Here is a 21,259-nt window from a genome sequence, read left to right as displayed (position 1 = left end):
TTACAAATCGACCTCAAATTTTGAATAGAGAAATGCAAACGTGGTGTGCCAATGTTCTGGAAAAATTGTACGAAGTCTACTTTGTACACACAATTGGTTAAACTGACCACTTGACTGGTCAGCAACTACTCCAGCAGCTCATCTAATTCTTCTAGATTCCTTCTATACAATTTTCTCCTTTTTTTTATGTCCAAATTCTACATTGAATTTTCCCATTTAAATTTTCTATTTTTTAAATAAAAGATGAAAAAAAAATGAGAGATTAATTTGACCCGTTTTAATGTAGAAAATTTAGTTGAAGATAATTTCCCTAGCCCATTTTTTTAATTTTTGAGATGCAATTATTATTATTTCTTTAATAGTTAAAAATGTTAATTTAACATAGATCGACAAAAGAATTATCGATCAAATTAAAATACTAGTATGTTAGTAGTATTTGATTTTTTTAAATAAAGTCGAGTTTAAATTATTTTAAGACGATCTTAAAAGGTGATGTTTTGGATACTTGACAAAAACACGATTACACTTTAAATAAATGAGAAATTAATTTTTATTTCTAAATTAAAATAATTTTTTTAAAAATTTTAATTGAGAGTGATAAATTGATCAAGAGTTAATTTGATGTTAATAGATATATGATATTAAATATAATTAAACTCGAGTTTTATGATATTTATAGTAACTTCTTTTGAAAAAGACACCATAGCTAGCGGTCTTAATGTCCTATTAATTTTGGTGTTTGTAGTTAATGTCCGTTGTCTTGAGCATTTATTAGTATATTAATGAGGGTAAAAAAAATTAAAAAAAGATTTTTTATATTAAATAAATTAGATGCCGTTTCTCCTTATAGATTTTAATCTGTCAAAATTAGGAGTTGCCGTTACTAATTAGTACAAATTGACCCAATAAATTAAAATTAATTTATTCTTTGGCCCAAAAAATTATATATTTAATCTCCATTACATTAAAATCAACTTTTTTTTCTTATTTTTTAAATATAAAATAGAAACAATTGTCAACAAAAAATAATATTGAAACCCCATTGCGAATAAAAAAATATTATGCAAAAATAATTTAAAAAATTAAAAGAAATAAACAATTCCCCACCTGTAAAAGAAAGAGCAAGGTGTCGGTACAGGAGGGAATTCTACACGTGAGAAATTGCACGGCGTGAGTTTCCCATGGACCAGCCTGACATTGATATGTCAACGGCACAGACCGTAACTCTTACAAATTTCATTTATAATTACATCAATTAAGATAAAAAAGTAAAAAAAAAAAAGAAAATCTAATTATTAGATTCCTAAAATATATTTTTCTTTTTTGGGTGTCTCAAAATGAATTTTTTTTCATTTTTTAAACACTCAATATTCTTATTTTTTGTATTACAAATTTATTTTTCATATTTTTATATTTTTTGAACTTTCATAAAAATTTTAAAAAAATATTTAGGGTCGGAAAAAAAATTATAATTTAATATTTTTTTAAAAAAATTAATGCAGAATCCAATCCTACCCTTCAACCACCTTCTTTCTAAATTAGAGGTTTTTATTGGTTTAGGTCTTTGTTGTTTTCCTGTTTTCAACTTGTTTTACTTTCCGTCTTTCATTTTGTCTAACCTAATATATATATAGATATACACTTGCTTCGTACAACATATTCTTATCTCACCCCCTCACTCAACACATCCTTTCTCTCTCTCTTTCTTTTTCTCTCGTCTATCCCTTCCCGTTCTCTCTGTGCATCTCTTCCTTTTCCCTTGTGCAAGGTATTGCCAAGATCCCCTCCCTCCTTCTTCCTCCTTCTTTTATCTCACATAGTCATAAACCCTATCTCTTTTCTATCTTTTCAAAGTTAATTTTTATGCACGTACATACACACATACACGTAAACATGAATTTAATGAGTTTTTTTAAAAGTTTATTGGGTTTTTTTGATTGGTTTTTGATTATGTTAATAATCATGATTAATGCTGTTTGAGTGATTTAACAGGGGAGAACTTAGAAGGAAAATGGCAGACTGCAAACATGGTGAAGACTTCTATGCCTCCCAAGACCATGAAGTAAGTTGTTTATTTCTTCTTATTTTCTTGGCATTTTACTTGGAAAAAATTAAACCATTTTTGTTTGATAATAAGTAAATAACAGAAGAATTATATGATAATCCCTCCACAAATGATTGACGACTTCTATCTTTCATAAGTCCAATGTGACATTTCTTGATGAACAGAACCGACGGTTCTGATTGTTGAATATGGAGTCCACGTGTCAGACCCACATGAAGTGGGTGCATCATAGTCCTTCTTTAACTCTAACTGACTACCTTTTTTATTATTAGTAATATAATTAAAAATCATTATTAGGATGCCAGATTTTTCTGATTGTTTTTGGTAATTATTTTCTGATTAAATTCCAAAAATGGGCCTAGAGAATCAGCTGATATTTTTTCGGGTTTTGGCCCATTTGTCGCGTGATTTATGGTAGTGGTAAAAGTGATCCCATGTGCTCATCTATAGGATTGTAGGCACGTGGGGTCCGTAATCAAACGGCTATTATGATGACATGACAGGATGTATACGTTGAGATGTGGGGCTGGAAGTACCTTTCGTATTTCTGAAACATTCTTTTGAAATGTCGGCAGTGTTGTATTGTACGTACAACAGTACTATACAGTATCTGGACCCCAACTTGATGTTAAGCATTCAACCCAATCACGTGGGATTCTATTTTTCTATTTTTACGTGTACTTTTCTATTTGTCTTTTATCTACTCTTGTCTCCGTATATTTCTCCTTTAAATTTGGTCCCATAAACATTATGTTCATGGTTTATCCATTGTGATCAATCCTTTAACGGAAACTTAATCTCGACATATTGGCATTTTATGCTTACATGATATATGATTCGTTAAATTAACATGATTGATAAGTTGACGTCGATCACGTCAACTTATCATGATATATAATCACGTCAACTTATCATGTTATATATCTTGTAATATTAATTGATATTAAATCTGACATCAAATTTGATTCCACTAATGACGTTAAATCAATGTATTAAGCAGGGAACAACCACGGCCAAAAAATACGGAGGACTAGTGCCGAAGAAGAAGCCCTTAATCTCAAAGGTAAAAATAAATTGTTTTTGAAATATTTAAGATTAAGACAAAAATTCAATTATGAATTTGATGTGATGAGCTAACAAAAAATTTATATAAAATTGGATGAATGTAGGACCATGAACGTGCCTTCTTTGATTCAGCAGACTGGGCATTATGTAAGGTATTTGTCAGCCAATAAAGAAAAGCAAAATTAGATTCTTGTCAAGGAAATTGATGAATTTGTCCAACATTTTATGACCCAAATTTTACAGTTGGAGTCCACTTTTTTTTTCTCCTCTTTATTTTGTCGGTCATAGGGGGTCCCAAGCTGAACTGGAAACCAGAGGCTTAATCTGGCCCCAACAGGAAATAATTATTGCAAGTGTTTTTTTGAGTTTACATCAGATTCTTTTGTTTTTGTTTGAATTGGTGAACAGCAAGGTGCAGGAGCTAATCAGAAATCGACAGTGGCAATAGAGACTTTGAGACCAAAACTGCAGGTATGTAATTGTAATAGTAATCGATTCAATTTATGTATGTTTGTGTACGCGCGTGTTTAAGAGATACTGAAATGATAATGTTTATCAATTTTTATGAAGAGAACTCCGCACCAACAGTTACCCCCGAGAAGACCTGCTTGTACATCTGGTCGAGAGAATATTGTGAGTTTACGGAATTCTTTTAAAATTATTTTGTTCTTGAATTTTAGTTATGAAATTGTTATATTTTGATAAAATAATTACATAAATTATCTAATTAGAGTTATAATATAATATATTAGTATCTCAAATGATTAATTTCTGTTGATTTTATTGCAGGGCCAGTAGATCCCATCAGGTGGTCGGAGGAGGAAGTGGGAATTACATCAGGTGGTCGGAGGAGGAAGTGGGAATTGATCAATGTTTATAACATTTTTATGGGGATGGAAATTGAATTTACGTTGCAATGGGCACTTGAATTAGTTTATCTTTTTAATAAAAAGGGAGAGAGTCTTCATTGTTGAAAAAAAGAGAAATGCTATGTTCTGTAATTAGACAATTAATGGTTGGGCATTCGATTAATTCAGTTAATTCAGTTTAGAGTTTTCTTCCTTAATCTTGTTTCACTAATTTGGGGTACGGTTAATTTAGTTTAAAATATTTATAATTAAATTAACCGAATTTTGTTTCAAAATTAGTTTAGTCGATTGAAAATCAAGTATTAATTGATTAACCGGATTAGATAAGGAAAATTTTTTAACTCAAACCTATTTTTTTAATTTTATTTTTTTATGTTAATTACAAATTAAACAAATTAAATTATGAAATCAAAATAATATTAATCCAAACATAAATGAAAATATATTAAAATATACTTATTTATATGTTTATATTTTTAAATTTGCTAATTGTTTTAATTGAAAAAAAAATCAAAATTAAAATTGATCGAATTAATTGATTTAACTATGCTCACTTCTAAATTAACTGAACCGTTTTAATCAAATTTATTTAATTTAATTCAATTATTTCAATTTTAACTGAAAATTTCTTAACTCTATCACAAGTGATTGGTGAGTATTGTAGCAGATTTTTAGAAGGATTGAATGAAGGAGACAGTGAGAAACTTCTACGATCCTTCATTCGTTTTTCCTTTTGGTCCCATGAGAAATTTCTATGATCCTTAAACCTTGTTATGAGGATAGGCTTGCTTGTGGTCAGTTTGCCCGATTGGGATCTTCTCATTTAAATGTACATGTCAAGATCCTTAACTCTGTCTCTTCCCCCACAAAAGCCCTAAGGTCCCATTAACTTAACCATGGTTGGTTTTTGTTTGGTTGTCTTTGGTTTAGGATAATGAAGGAATAAAAATGCAATAAAATCAAACTTTATCCAAAAAATAACAAAGAAAAGTCATCAAAATAAAAAAATATATAAAAATCACGAAACATATCATAATAGATAATAACGTGATACGTTGATGTGACAGTATAATATGATCATAGGATATTTTTCATGTTTATGTCAACTTGACGTGAAGTATAAAATAACAAGTGACATTTTGATTATTAATAATTAATTTATTTATTTAATTTAAATAAAAATATAAAAATTAAATTGAACTCAATAAAAAAAAAAACCAACTAAGAGTAACTAAATTTTTTTCATCAGAACTGGGTCACAATTAACGGGCTTGAGATTGACATTAATGGGTTGCAATTGTTCAACATCATGGGCCAATTTATGGGCTAGATCAATAATGGAATAGCAAATCTAGGCATGTAACTTAGCTTTCAATATTTCATAATAATGAGACCAATTGCCTAATGGATCTAAGTATTTATTCATCTATGAACCTTTTTGATTAATAGATACCTTCCTTGATCTTTACCTTGTCTCTTTTATTTTGGGTGAAAAAAAAAATAAAATAAAGCTATCAAAGGAAAATTTCCCCTATCCCCACTCCAATTTTAGTATTTCACAAATCTCAATTTGTAGGAATAGTGTGATAATATAGGAAATATATATAGTTAAGTTAGGAATTTTTGGATAGGGTATAAGTGACTATATTGAAAATCAATACTAAATTTGTTGGAAGAAATAATGAGTACAAAATTATTGATAATCTTTTACTTTTTTTTTTGTGTACTTATATCTTTCTTCCTTTCTTATGTAGTATATTAAAGGAAATGTCTTCTGGTTGGAAGGGAAACTCATCATAAACCAAATGCCTAATCATATTCTCCATTATCACTTAAGGAAAACAGTGTTAGTCCTAACACCTTCATTTTAACCCTTTCGAAAATATATCTCTTATAATTATTATATTAAAATTAATTAATTACAATCATGAAATGAGTAAAATTCATTAAAATATTATGTGAACATTAAGTGATAGATTCGTACATAATTTTTTTTTGTGATTGGATAACTGAAGCTTGTAATAAAAAATTTACAGATAAAAGATTTTGGATATTTTAATCCCATCACACATCTATCTAATAATAATTTATTAATTTAATGGTAATATCTCATTTATGAATCAATGCCTTAGAACTCCACTTTTAAGTGTATCTAATAGCCATATGTGATGTAAAGAAATTCTAACTATTGGAATAAAAGTAGCATTAATGTAAACGCCATGTCGTTTCCTAAGCTCTTTTCATACAGTGTGCAACATTCCTTCCAAAGGCGAAGAGCTGGCCTGCGTTTGGTCACTGGTTAATTGCAGAGGGGACATGAGAAGGCTTTCCTCTTTGGCTTCTAGGTCAACAACTTCCCTCAGAAACCTCACAAAAGATCCCAAAAATACAACAATTTCTTGTCAGAGCCAATTCAAAAGCAACACTCCAGTTCCTCCTCCTCCTTCAAGAGGTAACTCTGCGATCAATCATCATTACATTTCTCAAATTCTTTCGAGAAACGATTGGTTTTTACTGCTAAACCACGAGTTAAAAGCCAAGAGGATAGTTTTAAATCCTCAGTTTGTAGTGAGTCTCTTGCAAAATCAGGAAAACCCATTATACCCTTTGAGATTTTATATATGGGTTTCGAATATTGACCCCTTATTCGCTAAGAATCAATCGGTTAAGGGTGTTTTAGCTACTGCCCTTTATCGAAAAGGGCCGGTTTTGTTATCTGTTGAATTGGTTAAAGATATTAGGAATTCGGGTCTTGTTGTAACCGAAGATTTGCTTTGCATTTTGATCGGTAGTTGGGGAAGATTAGGATTAGCTAAGTATTGTGCTGAGATATTTGGACAGATTTCATTTTTGGGTATTAGTCCTAGCACAAGATTGTATAATGCCGTGATTGATGCATTAATAAAATCCAATTCACTTGATTTAGCTTATTTGAAATTCCAACAAATGTCAGCTGATAACTGTAAACCAGATAGGTTCACATACAATATTCTCATTCATGGCGTTTGTAGAACTGGTGTCGTCGATGAGGCACTTCGTCTAGTCAAGCAGATGGAAGGGTTAGGATATTCGCCAAATGTGTATACCTATACGATCTTAATTGATGGGTTTTGTAATGCTAGGAGGGTGGATGAAGCATTTAGACTTGTGGAGATGATGAAAAAGAGGAATGTGATTCCTAATGAAGCCACTGTGAGATCATTAATTCATGGGGTGTTTCGTTGCGTAGCTCCCCACGAGGCGTTTGAGTTGTTGATAATGTTTTTGGAGAAGGAGCCTATGATGCAGAAATTAGCTTGCGATACTCTACTGTATTGTCTGTCGAATAACTCTATGGCAAGAGAAGCGGCATTGTTTATGAAGAAACTTGCAGGGAGAGGGTATTTGCCTGATAATTCAACATTTAATCTTACAATGGCATGTTTGATAAAGGGATTGGATCTTGATGAAACATGTCTGATTTTAGATAGTTTTGGTGAGCTAGGTGTGAAACTAGGGTTTAATACTTATCTTGCACTCATACAAGCCTTGTATAATATAGGAAAATTTGTTGAGGGTGATCAGTATTTGGATCAGATGGCAAAGGATGGGTTGTTAGCAAATGTTTTCTCATATAACATGGTGATTGATAGCTTCTGCAAAGCCAGTATGATGGACAGGGCAAGAAAGACTTTCAGAGAGATGTACCTTAGAGGTATAGCTCCTACTCTTGTTACTTTCAATACCATTATTTCTGGGCATTGCAAGATTGGGGAGGTACACAAGGCTAAGGAATTTCTGGTAATGCTTTTGGAATCTGGTTTTGATCCAGATATCTTCACATTTAGTTCACTAATTGATGGGCTTTGTCGAGCACACATGATTGACGATGCTTTTGATTGTTTTTCTGAAATGTTTCAGTGGGATGTCACTCCAAATGATGTTACATATAATATATTGATTCGATCCTTGTGTGCAATCGGTGATGTTGCTAGAACAATGAAACTTTTAAGAAAAATGCAAGCCACTGGAATAAATGCTGATATTTTCTCTTTCAATGCTCTCATTCAAAGTTTTTGTAGAATGAAGAAGATTGAGAAGGCAGAAAAGCTTTTTAACTCCATGTTGAGGTTGGGCTTGGATCCTGACAATTATACCTATGGTGCTTTTATTAAGGCATTGTGTGAGTCAGAAAGATTTGATGAAGTGATACGAATGTTAAAGTCCATGGAAGCCAAAGGTTGTATTCCTGATTCTTATACATGCAATTTAGTTTTGGAGTCTCTTGTTCAGAAGGGTTGCTTGGAAGAGGCTCGGGATATTGCAAAAAGATGCAATCGGAGGGGTACTAAATTAAAAGTGATTCCTGGACTGTAGGATGTTATTTTTACTGGTTCATGTATTTAGATGGCTTTTTTGAGATCTAAGCTGTGGACCATTGCAGTCATAAAGCATTTAACCTTGCTTTTCCATACTACCTTTACAGAATTGTTATCGGCAGAATGTAGCAGAACATCAGGTGGTCTGTCCATTCGTTTATGTCATAATCTCTGTTGGAAAGGTTGCACTTATTACCTGCTGGGATATGCAGGTTCAATTGTGGGCTTGGATCACCAAATACAAGTTGTTAAGCAATTAACTTTGGACAAGGCACTCTATTCCCTCAATTTATCTTCTCAGATTCGTAAAGGCTATACTGCTATAGGAGAAAATGACAATTTGCCACATATTAACCGATACTCTGGCCCTATGTGAAGAAGAATGGCATAAAATGACTTGAGGTCTGGTAGCATCCAGCAGCTGTATTTTTCCTAGAATTAACATGGTTGTACTTCTCAGTTCTAACTGCAATGTTATGTGATTCATTTTATTCTTTCTAGGGTTATATCCATTATTTTATGACCAGTACTGTAATAAATGTAATCTGAGGAAGTTATGCAAAAGAAAGTTGGTTCATTCAAAGAAAAGAAACATAGCAAACAGGAAAGATTTATTGTTTGTTATGATTCCCCGTGCATAATGTTTCCAAATAAGGCTTCCACTTGAAAGCTATAATTTCCTTTACAGGGTAGCATTTTTATCAGGTCCATTTCAAGCTCACTTCGGTTTGATTGCCATTCGGCATGGTATCCCTCCGCCAGACTGCTGCTAAGCCTAACTGGCTGTAGAGACCTGAGCCTTTGCCAATGCTATGATGGTTCTCCGTTGGTTTCAAATTTTTCTAGAAAATGAGATTGCTTAGGCCTTTAACTAATTACTATAAATTTTCTCGATGACATAAAGAAACCTTGACTTGCACTAAAAGTTTCAGAATGATAATTTTTAGGTTTGATATATGTCACTTGGAAAAGAAAGTCCTCAGCTAGTTAAAGTTGGTGACTTGCACTCCATCTGCTCCACTCCTACGAGTCTTTCGCATTCCTCCAAAGTTCACCCCCAAACAATGGAAAACAAACAAATGGGTATCCTTTTTCCAATCAATTTTACCAAACTCTATTCAACGCTTGTGTGTAAAAGAAAATTAAATTTGTCATGGTTTCCGGGCCACGGCCAATAGAACTAGAATACCCAAATGAGACTTTCAGAATGTTCATGTACTGCACTATTTCAACAGCAGCGGTTTTATGTTACGTGCTGATGCTGAAAATTTACATTGGACAGATTATATAATTAGCTTCAATTTATCTTTCCTTTTTCATTAGTTCAAACTGTCTGTAAGCTTCTAAAATGGCACTCTCATTTACATTCAAATTTTGGGTTTTAGCCATAGCGATGGTTTGCATGTCTATATTCTGCTTCTACTTAGGTATCTGACAAAAAAGAAACATGAACTTTTCTCCTAGCTATTTATTCATTATCAAAGCGTGTTAATCCTTTGCTTCAATCCTTGACAGGGAAGGCAGATGAAGGTTTGCCTCAAACGGGTGGTGTAGCCCGTGATCCAGCTCAAATTGTCGCAAAAGCATTGTTATGTTTCAATGATAAATATGTAAGCTTTCTGGACCTGCACATTCAATCAACAGCCATGAGAAGGATTCATGGTTTAACAGGCTTCACATTTGTCACTTGATAATCTGATCATACCCTTTTCCTAGTGATTATTTTTTTTTTGAGCGTTTATCATCAATGTCTATGCCTATTAGTAAGATCGAAGAATTGCTTCTGAGGTCTCAGTAATGATATCTTAAGGATTTAATTGAAAAATATCTTACTTGTTTATATTCGAATCAGATTTACAGCAGCTGTGAAGAATCGTGCAGATTGACTGCAAGTGGAAACCTAGGTGTTCCTCCCGGCTACATTGATGAATATTGCAGTGGACCTTGCCTGTCAGAGACACACCTAGTGCTCAACTGTATAGAGAACATCATGACAAACTTCCTGTTCTACAACAGGGCCACGATTCAGGATATTAGAGACACAATCCAGGCAGGATGTGGCTATGGTCCTGAAAGAGGTAACTTCCAATCAAGTTTTGTTGAAACATGGTTCCTTTTGGTTTTCCATCAAATAATCATAATCTGTTTGTCTGTGTTTATGTAGGTGATTTCAATGTGGAAGAGCACATTGAAGCTGAGGGAAGCAGTGCAACCAAGGCAGCCACTCAGATTTTGATTGGCATAGGGTCGATGATTATTGCCTGCACTCTATTACTTTGAGTTGCTCTGTTTCAGAATGAGGCAATAGGACATGACTGTAATTTGCTGAGCATCATATTAGATTTATTCAACTTGTTTGATTGTAAGATATATATATCTGTAAAACTTTGTTTACTGTTTTCACTCTGAAAGTACTATGATTCTGTATTTCTTCATATCTCCCATACTAAGAATTGGAAAAAGAAAAAAAAATGCAACATTTAGCCATTGAAACCAAATATAGCCAACAGGAATCTTGAAACAGAGCCCTGGCATGCAGCAGTGAACCTGGAATTTATGATGACCAAACCTGAAAACCAGTAATGATTCTGAAATGAAGAAGAAATTTTGCCAAAATTTATTACATAAATTCAGCCTCAGCAGCAAGCAAACGCGCCGAATGCCTCGTGGTCCTGACAAGCACTACTGTAAAACTACCTTTCCCACTAAAATGAGCCAAAACATTTCTCTATTTTACCGTGCTAGTCCACTTCTCGTTACTGCTTAATGGCATCTTTCAAGAACACGATCTCTACTTTGGTTCAACTTTCAAGAACCGCCTCATCATGCCTTCTCTCTCGATCAAGAACCCACATTTTCTACATTTCCTTGCTTCTTCTTTCAGTCTTCTTTGTTTCAACATCACTCACCGAGCGTTCACCAACCGCATTAGCCTCAGCAATGGCCGCCCGCCTTCGCCGTGCTGCGAACTACTTTTCTTCCTTCTCCCCCGTTTCTTCTTCCAATACTTGTCTCGTCTCTGACCTGCGAAGTAACTGTACTCTTTCTTCGGTTACCACGGTCGAAAGAGCTCCTGGGAATTCGGTAAAAGATGGAAGATATGTGATAAAAGACCTTGGTTCTTGTGATATCTTCAATGGGAATTGGGTGTTGGATGATTCTGACCCTGTTTACCAACCAGGGTCTTGTCCCTACATTGATGATTCTTTTAACTGCTACAAGAATGGCCGGGTAGATTTCAGTTACCTTAGATACCGGTGGAAGCCTTTTGATTGTCAAATCCCAAGGTCTAAAACGAAGACCTCTATCCAAGATTTGTACATAAAACTTACTTGATCGCTTCATTTCTTTGTTCCTAGTCTCTGTAATGTGTTTGTTCTTGTTGGTCGTTGAAATTGTGTAGGTTTGATGGGAGGAAAATGCTGAAAATGTTACGAGGTAAGAGACTGGTTTTTGTGGGAGATTCTTTGAATAGGAACATGTGGGAGTCACTGGTCTGTGCATTGAGAGAATCATCGAAAGACAGGAGAAGAATCTTTGAAGTTTTCAGGACTCAAGGCTTATATTCTTTCAGATTCAAAGTGAGTGGAATCATCAATCTTTGCAATTGTGATAGATGGAAAACTCCTTTTGCTGTTTATTTCTTTGTCCTGATTTTTTTTGCTGGGTATTAAGGAATTTGCTATCTTGTTTGCTGAAATGATGCAGGATTACAAGTGCTCAATAGACTTCGTCAAATCACCCTTCCTTGTCCAAGAATGGAAAATCTCTGATAAAATTGGGACCCGAAGAGAGACACTGAGACTTGACATCATTCAGGGTTCCAAGTACAGTGATGCTGATATAATTGTCTTCAACACTGGTCATTGGTGGACTCACCAGAAAACTAACAAAGGGTAAAATCTGCTGCCATTTTTCATCATTCATAGTTTGGTTTCTGATAGGCATTGGTGTTGATTGCAGCAAAAATTACTTCCAGGAAGGAAGCCATGTCTACAGCAGATTGGAAGTAAAAGAAGCATTTGCAAAGGCATTGAGGACATGGGCAAAATGGGTTGATGTTAACATTGATAGGAACCGCACCAGGGTCTTCTTCGTGGGATACTCAGCTTCTCACTTCAGGTAAGAAAAGAAAACAAAATGGCTTTCTGCAATGCGATTTCTCACCCCTAAAGAGCATACTAATTGGCATATATCAGGAAAGGGCAGTGGGATACTGGTGGGCACTGTGACGGTGAAACAGAACCTATAGCAAACGAGGCAAGCCCTGCACCATATCCATGGATGATGAACATCCTGGAATCTGTAATAGCAGGAATGAAAACACCAGTGTTTTATCTCAACATCACCAAGATGACAGCCTACAGAAAAGATGGGCATCCTTCGATTTATCGACCAGCAGAGATCCCGAGGAACCCCAGCATGATCCAAGATTGCAGCCACTGGTGCCTCCCAGGTGTTCCAGATTCCTGGAATGAGCTTCTCTATGCCACCCTGCTGATATCAGGCCATTGACCTAGCAAATAAACACCAAGCCTACCTCATTGATGAAGTTCTAGTTGATTGGCATTATGGTTCTCAAGTGTAATTCAGTGTTGCTATACTCATTTTGGAATTGATTAGAACATTTTCAAGTGAATGAATGCTATGATTTTGTACCAAAATTTTACCATTTAGCTGTGTTAGGAATATCAACAGAAAAGGTGAGGGTAAAGAAAATGAAGGATATAAAGAAGGAATTTATGTTATTATCGTTTGCATTTTTCATGATACAATTAAAATTTTTCGAAAATTCACATTGAATTATACTAAATAATATGCACCTATTAAATACTTTTCAAAAAAAAAAAAATGCACCTGCTAAATAATTCAAAATTAGCAATATTCTATTCGACTTAAAATGTTTGACTCCCTTTGACTTTCATGAAAATTAAAATAAAAATTTTAACTTTGATATATTTTGTACTAAAATGTAAAAATTTTTATAATATAAATCTTTAATAGTTTTTAGTATAAAAAAATAAAAAATAGTGAAAATATATTTATTATATATATTTATTTTATATATATATATATAAAGAGAATTATGTCCCTAAAAAATATTTTATTTTGAAATATCTACAAATAGAGGGAGTTTTCCTTTTTCATTAAAAAACCATCAATTTACCTAGAACATAGTTTTTCAAAACTTTCTAGAAAATTGTTAAATAGAATAAAAAACATACAAAGAAATTGCCGTGTCATAAAATGATTGGCAGTTACAGAGAAATCTCTAGTCTTAACGACCGTATAAAATAAAAGCTCCTCCACCATGCCGACATAAAATCAAAAAAGAATTCCCATTATTTTCCTTAAACGACGGTGTTTTCTACTATTTCGTTTCCTTAGCTCGCACGTTCAAGTTATCGATCTTCGATCGGACTCGGAAGAACACGTTGGTTCATCGGCGAACCAGAATAAGGAAAAGTAAAACTAAAAATTTGAAGAAGAAAACCACATAGAGGAACGAGATGAAGATCGACGTGAATGCGATGGCTCGTAGAGTCGAAGTCGATAATCGAATTCCTCTCCGTTATTATTATCGAATCGCCGATAATCTCCTCAAACAGGTTCTCCGTCGAATTCTCTTTCTAATCTTACTCTTTTCTTAATGATTACGAATTTATGATCGTTTAATGTTTAATTTTAGCTTAATCTAAGTTTTAATCATGCATTTTTTTTTTAAGTTTTAATTGGTACTGAATTCATGGTTTTAATGCTTAGATTAGCTCGGTTATCCTAATTAATACCTTAATATTTGAAAAATGCAAGTAATTTTAAGTGCTTATTGGCTTAGTTTGTAACATTGCCTTGCGAATTCTCAGTGTGTTTCTTTGGCTAGAAGTTTTAGGTAATATTTACTGGTTCTTTTATGTAATTTTAAATTTTCAGGCGAGCATTTACCGAGACGAAAAGAATATAGTAGATTTGTACATAATACTGCTTAGATATTCAAGGTGAGGGAAGCTTAGTGCTGATTGAATTCGTTATACTGAATTAATTTGCATAAGCTTATTTGTGAATTTATATTTTGGGTCAGTTTGGTGTCGGAAACAATACCATTCCATCGAGATTACCAGGTTTTGCTTCCAAAAGAAAAGGCGCAGTATAGGAAGGTGAGGTTTAGTTGTTGTTCTGGTTGCTCTATGTTGTGAGTCCACTCGTATGGTATTTGGTGATATTTTGGTTGTAATGTTTCTTATTGCAGAGACTTTTAGCTGTACTCGATGAGCTTGAATCTTCGAAACCTGAGGTTCACCGGAGAGTTGAAGAACTAAATAAATCTCATGCAGGGGCTCGATTGCTTGAACTTGATGGCCATGAAACAACTTCCTATGGCTCAGAGAAGATGTCACCTTTGGAATGGTCCTCTGTCAATAATGGGTCTAATATGAGCTTGGATATTGAGCAGGTACTAAGCTGTTTATGATTGGTGGAGGCAACATGATGTGATTATGTAATTTTTGTTTGCTCCTTCCCCTGTTTCTTTATGTATGGTTGTCAATTTGTTTTCTTATTTTGCTTGCTGTTTTTGAGTAAAATGTGCAATATTCTAACTCTGTTTTCAATTTTTTTGACTGCAGCCTGCCAACATGGCAGTTCAATCTTCATGGAAGTATAACAATGATCGTAATCTAATTGACAAGCAATTCCAGAAGTTGTGAGTGTTATTCATTTTTTGTTCTTATGAATGAAACATTTATGATTCAAATCATGAAACCCCTAAGTAGCATCTTTGCAATATGGAACTAGCAGTTATGTGGATGGGATTCATTAAAAGTCAAAATATGTATTTTTTAGCTGGTACCGGAAGGAAAGGGATTAATTGATATCAAAAGCATGGCCATCATAATATCCATTTGTGACACTTCCGTTTTACAGCATTTCTTGATTTGTTTTGGCATTTGCCCAATGTCATAATTGTTTGTGTTTGTCTGTCTAGCCCCTCACCATGAAGTTTGAAAGTTGTATAAAAAATAAGAATTATTTCAAAACTTTTTCTCTAATGCTGACATGCACTAATCATTCCTGGATATGTTCAGGTCTCTACCTTTTCCAAATAAAGAAACTTTGTCTAGACACTCATTTCTAGGCCCTGATGGTCTTCGAGGCCAGTGGCTTGGACCAAGGGCAGAGATAAAGGTAAACCTCTGTATGTTATATTCCTCTGTTTCTTCTTTCCCCATTCATTATATAATCCCTTTTTGCATGCTGAACCGCAAGCCTGCATCAAATAATTGATTCTGCTCTGTAATACAGGTTCAATATCCTAGCAGTATGGACTTGGTACCTGCTGAAAAGCCAGGGTAGGACTTCCAAAAAGTCTAATCATTCTTCTTTAAAGTGACATGCATATTAAATGATAGAATATGTGCTGAGACTTCTAATTTCTGTTGCTACAATGTGGCTGCTTTAACATTTGTCTTTATGGTGTCACAATTTCTTATAGCCCCAATCAGGCTGGACAATATGGTGCTTTGGCTGTAAAAGATGGTGATCCAGGAGGGGTTGGTTCTGCTATGGAGTCAGTGCTCTCCTTAGATGATGGTCGATGGTTACATCCTGCTGAAGAGTCATGTCACCCTTTGATTAGTGAAGCTAGGGAGGATCCTTTCCAGTTTGTTGGTATCAGACAACCTTCTCCTCCTCCTGTTCTCGCTCGAGTGCAGCAGGACTTCACTCCAATTCCTCCATCAAAAGTTGCTGATCCAAGACCTGGTCCAGCTAAGCCTTCTCAAGATGGAATGCCAAACTCTAATTCGTATCAACATTTACATGTTGTATGTCTCCTGAATCAATTCTTGTTACTTTGGCCTTCTACATTGATTTATATTCGAATTGTTGACTAATTTTGCAGCCAGTACATATGATGGAGGATTTCTTACGATTGGCTCGGGCAAATACAGAAAAAAATTTGGAAACATGTGGTGTTCTAGCTGGATCATTGGTGAGAAAACTATATTTTTGAAGTTCATTAGTTTTTTGTTTGAGAGCATTAGGAAGTAGGGGTTTCAAAGTTGCTAAAGGAGGTTGTTTATACTTTTAATTTTGTGTGGCTGTAGAAAAACAGGGTTTTTCACATCACCACACTTATAATCCCAAAGCAGGAGTCGACTTCAGATTCGGTATGATATAATTCTTCTAATCTAATTTTTTATAATCCTGTGAACCAACATTACTTGTATAGAAAAGAGATAACCACTTTAAGGTTCATTCTGGCGATTTGCTTGTATACATGTGCTTTGGTACTAGTGCAATGATACATTTTTTTTCTATTCAGTGTTCAACATTAAACGAAGAAGAAATTTTTGAAGTTCAAGACAAATTATCTCTTTTTCCCCTTGGGTGGATTCATGTAAGTTCAGAAGCCTTCAGTTTTCAATAGATATGTGTGTGATTGTGTTTTCTTTTCCTCTATGTGCTCTTTTGTTGGTGAATACATTATACTTGAGTAAGGAGTGGGCAAAAGCTCATAGTCCTTTTTCATGCATTATGTTTCACAATTGTTATCATTGCTCTATTAATCCATTATCACACACACACACACGTTATTTTGAAGTCAACTGGTTTTTTTGTGGTTTATGAAGCTTCCCTTGGTTGCTTGAGATTGACTTAATTGTCATGGGTAACATGCAGATTTAGACGTAAAAAAATTTCTAGTGTGTAATTGGTTGGTTACCTGGAAGTATGGTAGCAATTTGTATCCAAGACATTGCTTGTATCTTTTTGTTGAGCTTGGCACTAATTATGGCAGAATCTTTTGAATAGCGTCTTGTTTTTACTATTAGTTTGGTGAAATTCACGCTTCTTTGGGGTCATTTTTTTCACTTACAATTTTGCTATTCAATCTCATCTAATATTTGTTTGTTCTTTGTCTGGTTCATATTATGTGGTGTTGAAATATGCCTTGTTTCACTTGATCTTCATGAAGAAGGATTTATGTTTGAGTAAACTATGTTTTTGACTAGAAGTTTGTTTTCAGACAATGCGTTAGATTGTCAGAAACTTGAATGCTGATAGCTGAAAATCTTAGTGTGGTTTTATAGGCAACTGATTTCTCTTAAAATACGTTTACATGCTATTTATTTTGATTTTCAGACACACCCAACTCAGACTTGTTTCATGTCGTCAGTTGATCTACACACTCATTACTCATATCAGGTAAAAAGATCAAGTACTTGCTATATATTGTCCTTGTAGAGTGATCCAGTCTCACTGCATGTATCATTCTTTTCTTCTGCCTCCTCCAACATATGATTACATATTATACATTTCTCTGACAAAATTTTTTCTGGTGGGTTTTTTTAGATTATGTTACCAGAAGCAATTGCAATTGTTATGGCTCCGACAGATACATCCAGGTAGATTCTCATTTTCCTCCCAATGATCATGATATTGAATCCAATCACCATTTTATACTAGAAAAACCAAATCTATCATGGTTAGACAATTGTTTCTTATTACTTGCACTACCTGGTAAGTTTTAGTTACTAACTAGGCATCAGTATTTCGAACCTTCACATTTTTAAATGTTCATCTTCTAAGCAACAGATACAGAAAACTAATGATAGGGAGGATTCAATCTACCAAATAAAAATGGGATGCAGAAAGATCTTTCTGCATGCTGAATAAGGGGAAACTTATTTTTTTCACCAAAGGGTGAAAGAAAAGTTCTTCTTTGCTCTGTATGCAGACACATATTCTGTCTTTTAATTTTCATTTTTCCTAGTGGATCAAAATGGGTAACGGATGGGATTATTTCCGTGTCTTAAAGAATAAATTTACCTGCTCAGCTAATGATACTGGAAAATGATTAAACCTAAGAAGGTTAAATCTTAGCACTTTTGCGTATGATCAATATTTTGTAGGCACGTCTTATATGAAAACAGATATTCTCTGTTATATATACTTTTGCATACTTTTTACATGTTAACCAATGTTGCATTCTACTGCAGCCCACATGGTATCTTTCATCTGTCTGATCCTGGCGGTGTGTCCATTATTCGTAATTGTCAGCAACGGGGATTCCATCCCCATGAGGAGCCTTCCGATGGAAGCCCAATATATGAGCATTGCTCTCATGTCTTCATGAATCCCAAAATAAAGTTTGATGTTGTCGATCTCCGGTGAGATACAAAGTGTTCAACCCTCCCTGATGAAGTATCGATGGGAAAAATTTTTCACAGAAGGAATTATGTAAGTGTGCGTTAAAATAACTGTTTTGCTGACACCAATCCTGTAAATTCTATTGAAGAGAATCATGGTGCAAATAGAGCATACTCATTTTCTTTTTTTCCAATCATATTGTAAGAATTGCCTCCCCATCATTCCTTTCCTGCTTTGTACTGTATATTAAGGCCTTTTTTTTTGTAAAGGAAAATAACAGATTATCGAAGGAAGCACCTTTAAGCTTCTAGTTGGAGATCAAATGCACCCGACCCGTGTCAGATACCATTGCTGCCATGATCTCAGCAAACTTTGAACGGGGTGACCTGAAAAGGTCCGGGTAAGCGCCTGATTTTTCCCACGCCTTTGATCATGGCGGAAAAGCCATATATATCTTTTAATTGGATTGCAGGTAGTTGTGCAAAATAAATAGGCTTTAAGGTAAAAGAAGGCAGGCTATAAATTTTTTCGGTGATCAGGTTTAATTGCACTCTCTTTCCCGATGGTGTTTGCCGACGTTGATAACTCATCAACATTCGCCCTGCCTGCCATGCTGTGGGTAGTGCCAGTATCAATGATGAATGTACTCAGAATTTTCTGTAACTTCTCTGGAAAGATCTTCATGCCATTTGGGTAGCACTCGTTTTTGCTTAGGTTCATTAATATTTCTCTCCCGTACGGATAAGAAGTTGGTGGGTTTCTTTTATAGCTAGGAATCCACTCGGATCTGTAATGACTGTTCTACGATCGTTACCGACGCCCAAGTCTCTTGAGCAAGTTCGTTGAGTCCCAAGTCAATCTTAGTTTAAACTTTTCTTAGCAATTCTCGAACATTCGGTCACTAGTCTTAAAATTTTAATTATTGTAGTAATGAATGTCATAACACTTGATTAACGAATCACATTTGAGTAATTGTTATACATCATTTAACACGTAAATACTTAGAAATATTTAAATACTTAGAAACGTTCTTGTTCTTACATCCCAATAATAATAAAAATACAACTTGGTACTTAGAGTACATTTTTCATAATTTACTTAGACAAGCTTAATCAAAACACATAATAAACTCGAAGACCTTTAAAAGCGGAGTGACACATATGGTAGTGCTATGAGATGCCAAATACCTACTTAGTAAGTTAAATTTTTCTCGTCACAATTGCCTTCAATTTAATTACTTATCTGCTGTAGGTGACGATTAATTGGGATGAGTCTTTCGTAACTCAGTGAATGGGCAGGAAGGAAAACAAATATAAGTATGAAATATTTATAAATCAAGAAGAGATCAATAAAAATATGGTCAATTAAATTAATGAAATCTAAGTGTTGTAAGTCTAGAAAATATCAATTTAAGTCGAACACATGTATTAAGCAAATCAAGCTTAAAATGCATAGTAAGAAATCTCTCAACACGTGAAAAACTTTATGTGTAGCATGCTAAAATCTTTATAACTTCAATCTCTTATTAGTTGTAAACTCATGGCAGGTATATGATAATCAACCTTAAAACATAAGAATGTGATATTTTTAATCACCAATCAACACGTACAACTTCACTTGTCATGTAAAAACAATTTTCAAGTATCATTACCATGCCATGATTGAAATTAAAACCAATCAAGAAGTAATCAATCTCGAGTAAGATTTAAACCTGTAGTCTCTCACGTAATATGTGTACCCAACTATGTTAAACTGTGGCCTCGACCACGTAATATATAAACTTGTGGTTTTACCACGTAAACATCAACCCGTGGTCTTACCATGTAAACATGTGCCCGTAGGCATTCTCGATATATCTCTAGCTAGAGCTAACTTTGTGCATAAGAGTCACATAACCTGATGTGACAACATGCCTACTTTTGAGTGTCTCTATTATATTAAGAAAAAAAGCAATATAATTTCAATGCATTAGCAAAGCATGATAAGACATTAAGCGATATATTCATAAACCATATGTTTATGCATAAACATATTTCAGATTGGCATATTTAACAACACAACATGCTAATGAAACTATCAAGTTAAAACGTTTCATTCCATAAGTCAAATAATGGACATTCTTGGCCTAACGCATCACACAAGCTTGCAAGGCTGATTGTTGAATTAAAAACTTTGTTAAAGGCTTGTTTCCCCATCTTTAAAACATATAGCTATATATATATATATATATATGCAAACACACACACACACATAAAGTCTCACATCGAAGAGAAACTCTTAGTGGAGAGTAAATAAGGATGCTATGGTCTTAGAGAGGGGAGCCATGAATCTTACATCAGCTATGTACTAATGTGATATTGAGAATATAAGGGTTTACACCACCTTTAACTTGTGAGGCATTTTTTGTGGGACAAAATCGTGAGGCTAGTAGATCAAAATGGACAATACCTCACAAGGGTTGTTATGGATCGTGACAATTGATATAAGAGCGGACTTTAAACACTAGTGATGTGCCACTAAGGACAGTGGACCATTGTTGAAGTAGGGGAGGATGTCATGGTCCTCACATGGACGTGAATCTCACATCTTTGAAATAATGCTTTTAGCGAGTTGAGCCATAAAGTTTCATATCAAAAAGAAACTCTTAACGGGAAGTAAGGGAGGATGTTGTGGTCCTAAAGAGGGGAGAGATGAATCCTACATCAACTATGTACTAAAGTGATACTAAGAAGTTCACACTATGGTATTAGAGAGGA

General features: G+C 34.3%; 5 protein-coding genes across 8 annotated transcripts; all 5 read left to right on the top strand.

The window, feature by feature from the left end:
• Positions 1,636 to 4,196, top strand: LOC18603609. The gene is made up of 7 exons (XM_007035680.2): positions 1,636 to 1,768; positions 1,993 to 2,062; positions 3,066 to 3,128; positions 3,235 to 3,282; positions 3,539 to 3,601; positions 3,701 to 3,763; positions 3,920 to 4,196. Exons 2-7 carry the CDS (start codon positions 2,012 to 2,014, stop codon positions 3,926 to 3,928), a joined length of 297 nt encoding a protein of 98 aa, XP_007035742.2. The 5' UTR covers positions 1,636 to 1,768; positions 1,993 to 2,011; the 3' UTR covers positions 3,929 to 4,196.
• LOC18603608 (putative pentatricopeptide repeat-containing protein At3g16890, mitochondrial) lies at positions 6,200 to 8,772 on the top strand. Its single transcript, XM_007035679.2, has one exon. The coding sequence runs from the start codon at positions 6,316 to 6,318 to the stop codon at positions 8,353 to 8,355; it is 2,040 nt and encodes a 679-aa protein (XP_007035741.2). The 5' UTR covers positions 6,200 to 6,315; the 3' UTR covers positions 8,356 to 8,772.
• LOC18603607 lies at positions 9,055 to 10,784 on the top strand. Of its 3 annotated transcripts, XM_018118637.1 has the most exons (5): positions 9,055 to 9,175; positions 9,305 to 9,440; positions 9,873 to 9,967; positions 10,210 to 10,435; positions 10,522 to 10,784. In XM_018118637.1, the coding sequence occupies exons 2-5, from the start codon at positions 9,314 to 9,316 to the stop codon at positions 10,635 to 10,637; spliced, it is 564 nt and encodes a 187-aa protein (XP_017974126.1). In that variant the 5' UTR covers positions 9,055 to 9,175; positions 9,305 to 9,313; the 3' UTR covers positions 10,638 to 10,784. The 3 variants fall into 3 exon arrangements, with proteins under 3 accessions (XP_017974126.1, XP_017974125.1, XP_007035739.2); XM_018118636.1 differs by having other exon boundaries at positions 9,055 to 9,440; XM_007035677.2 differs by lacking the exons at positions 9,055 to 9,175; positions 9,305 to 9,440 and adding an exon at positions 9,507 to 9,784.
• LOC18603606 (protein trichome birefringence-like 4) lies at positions 11,095 to 13,072 on the top strand. The gene is made up of 5 exons (XM_007035676.2): positions 11,095 to 11,644; positions 11,761 to 11,938; positions 12,066 to 12,253; positions 12,321 to 12,479; positions 12,557 to 13,072. The coding sequence occupies exons 1-5, from the start codon at positions 11,124 to 11,126 to the stop codon at positions 12,870 to 12,872; spliced, it is 1,362 nt and encodes a 453-aa protein (XP_007035738.1). The 5' UTR covers positions 11,095 to 11,123; the 3' UTR covers positions 12,873 to 13,072.
• On the top strand, positions 13,671 to 19,349 carry LOC18603605 (AMSH-like ubiquitin thioesterase 3). 2 transcript variants are annotated; one of them, XR_001927691.1, is made up of 15 exons: positions 13,671 to 13,966; positions 14,289 to 14,353; positions 14,437 to 14,512; positions 14,605 to 14,808; positions 14,981 to 15,057; positions 15,440 to 15,539; positions 15,657 to 15,703; positions 15,847 to 16,177; positions 16,255 to 16,344; positions 16,460 to 16,522; positions 16,678 to 16,752; positions 17,496 to 17,558; positions 17,706 to 17,758; positions 18,353 to 18,903; positions 19,043 to 19,349. XR_001927691.1 is itself a non-coding variant. In XM_007035675.2 (14 exons), exons 1-14 carry the CDS (start codon positions 13,868 to 13,870, stop codon positions 18,525 to 18,527), a joined length of 1,518 nt encoding a protein of 505 aa, XP_007035737.2. In that variant the 5' UTR covers positions 13,671 to 13,867; the 3' UTR covers positions 18,528 to 18,924. The 2 variants fall into 2 exon arrangements, 1 of the variants encoding a protein (XP_007035737.2); XM_007035675.2 differs by lacking the exon at positions 19,043 to 19,349 and having other exon boundaries at positions 18,353 to 18,924.

This window comes from Theobroma cacao, chromosome 4 (genome assembly GCF_000208745.1).
Source record: "Theobroma cacao cultivar B97-61/B2 chromosome 4, Criollo_cocoa_genome_V2, whole genome shotgun sequence".
NCBI lineage: Eukaryota > Viridiplantae > Streptophyta > Magnoliopsida > Malvales > Malvaceae > Theobroma > Theobroma cacao.
This window is presented reverse-complemented; position numbering and strand designations above follow the sequence as displayed.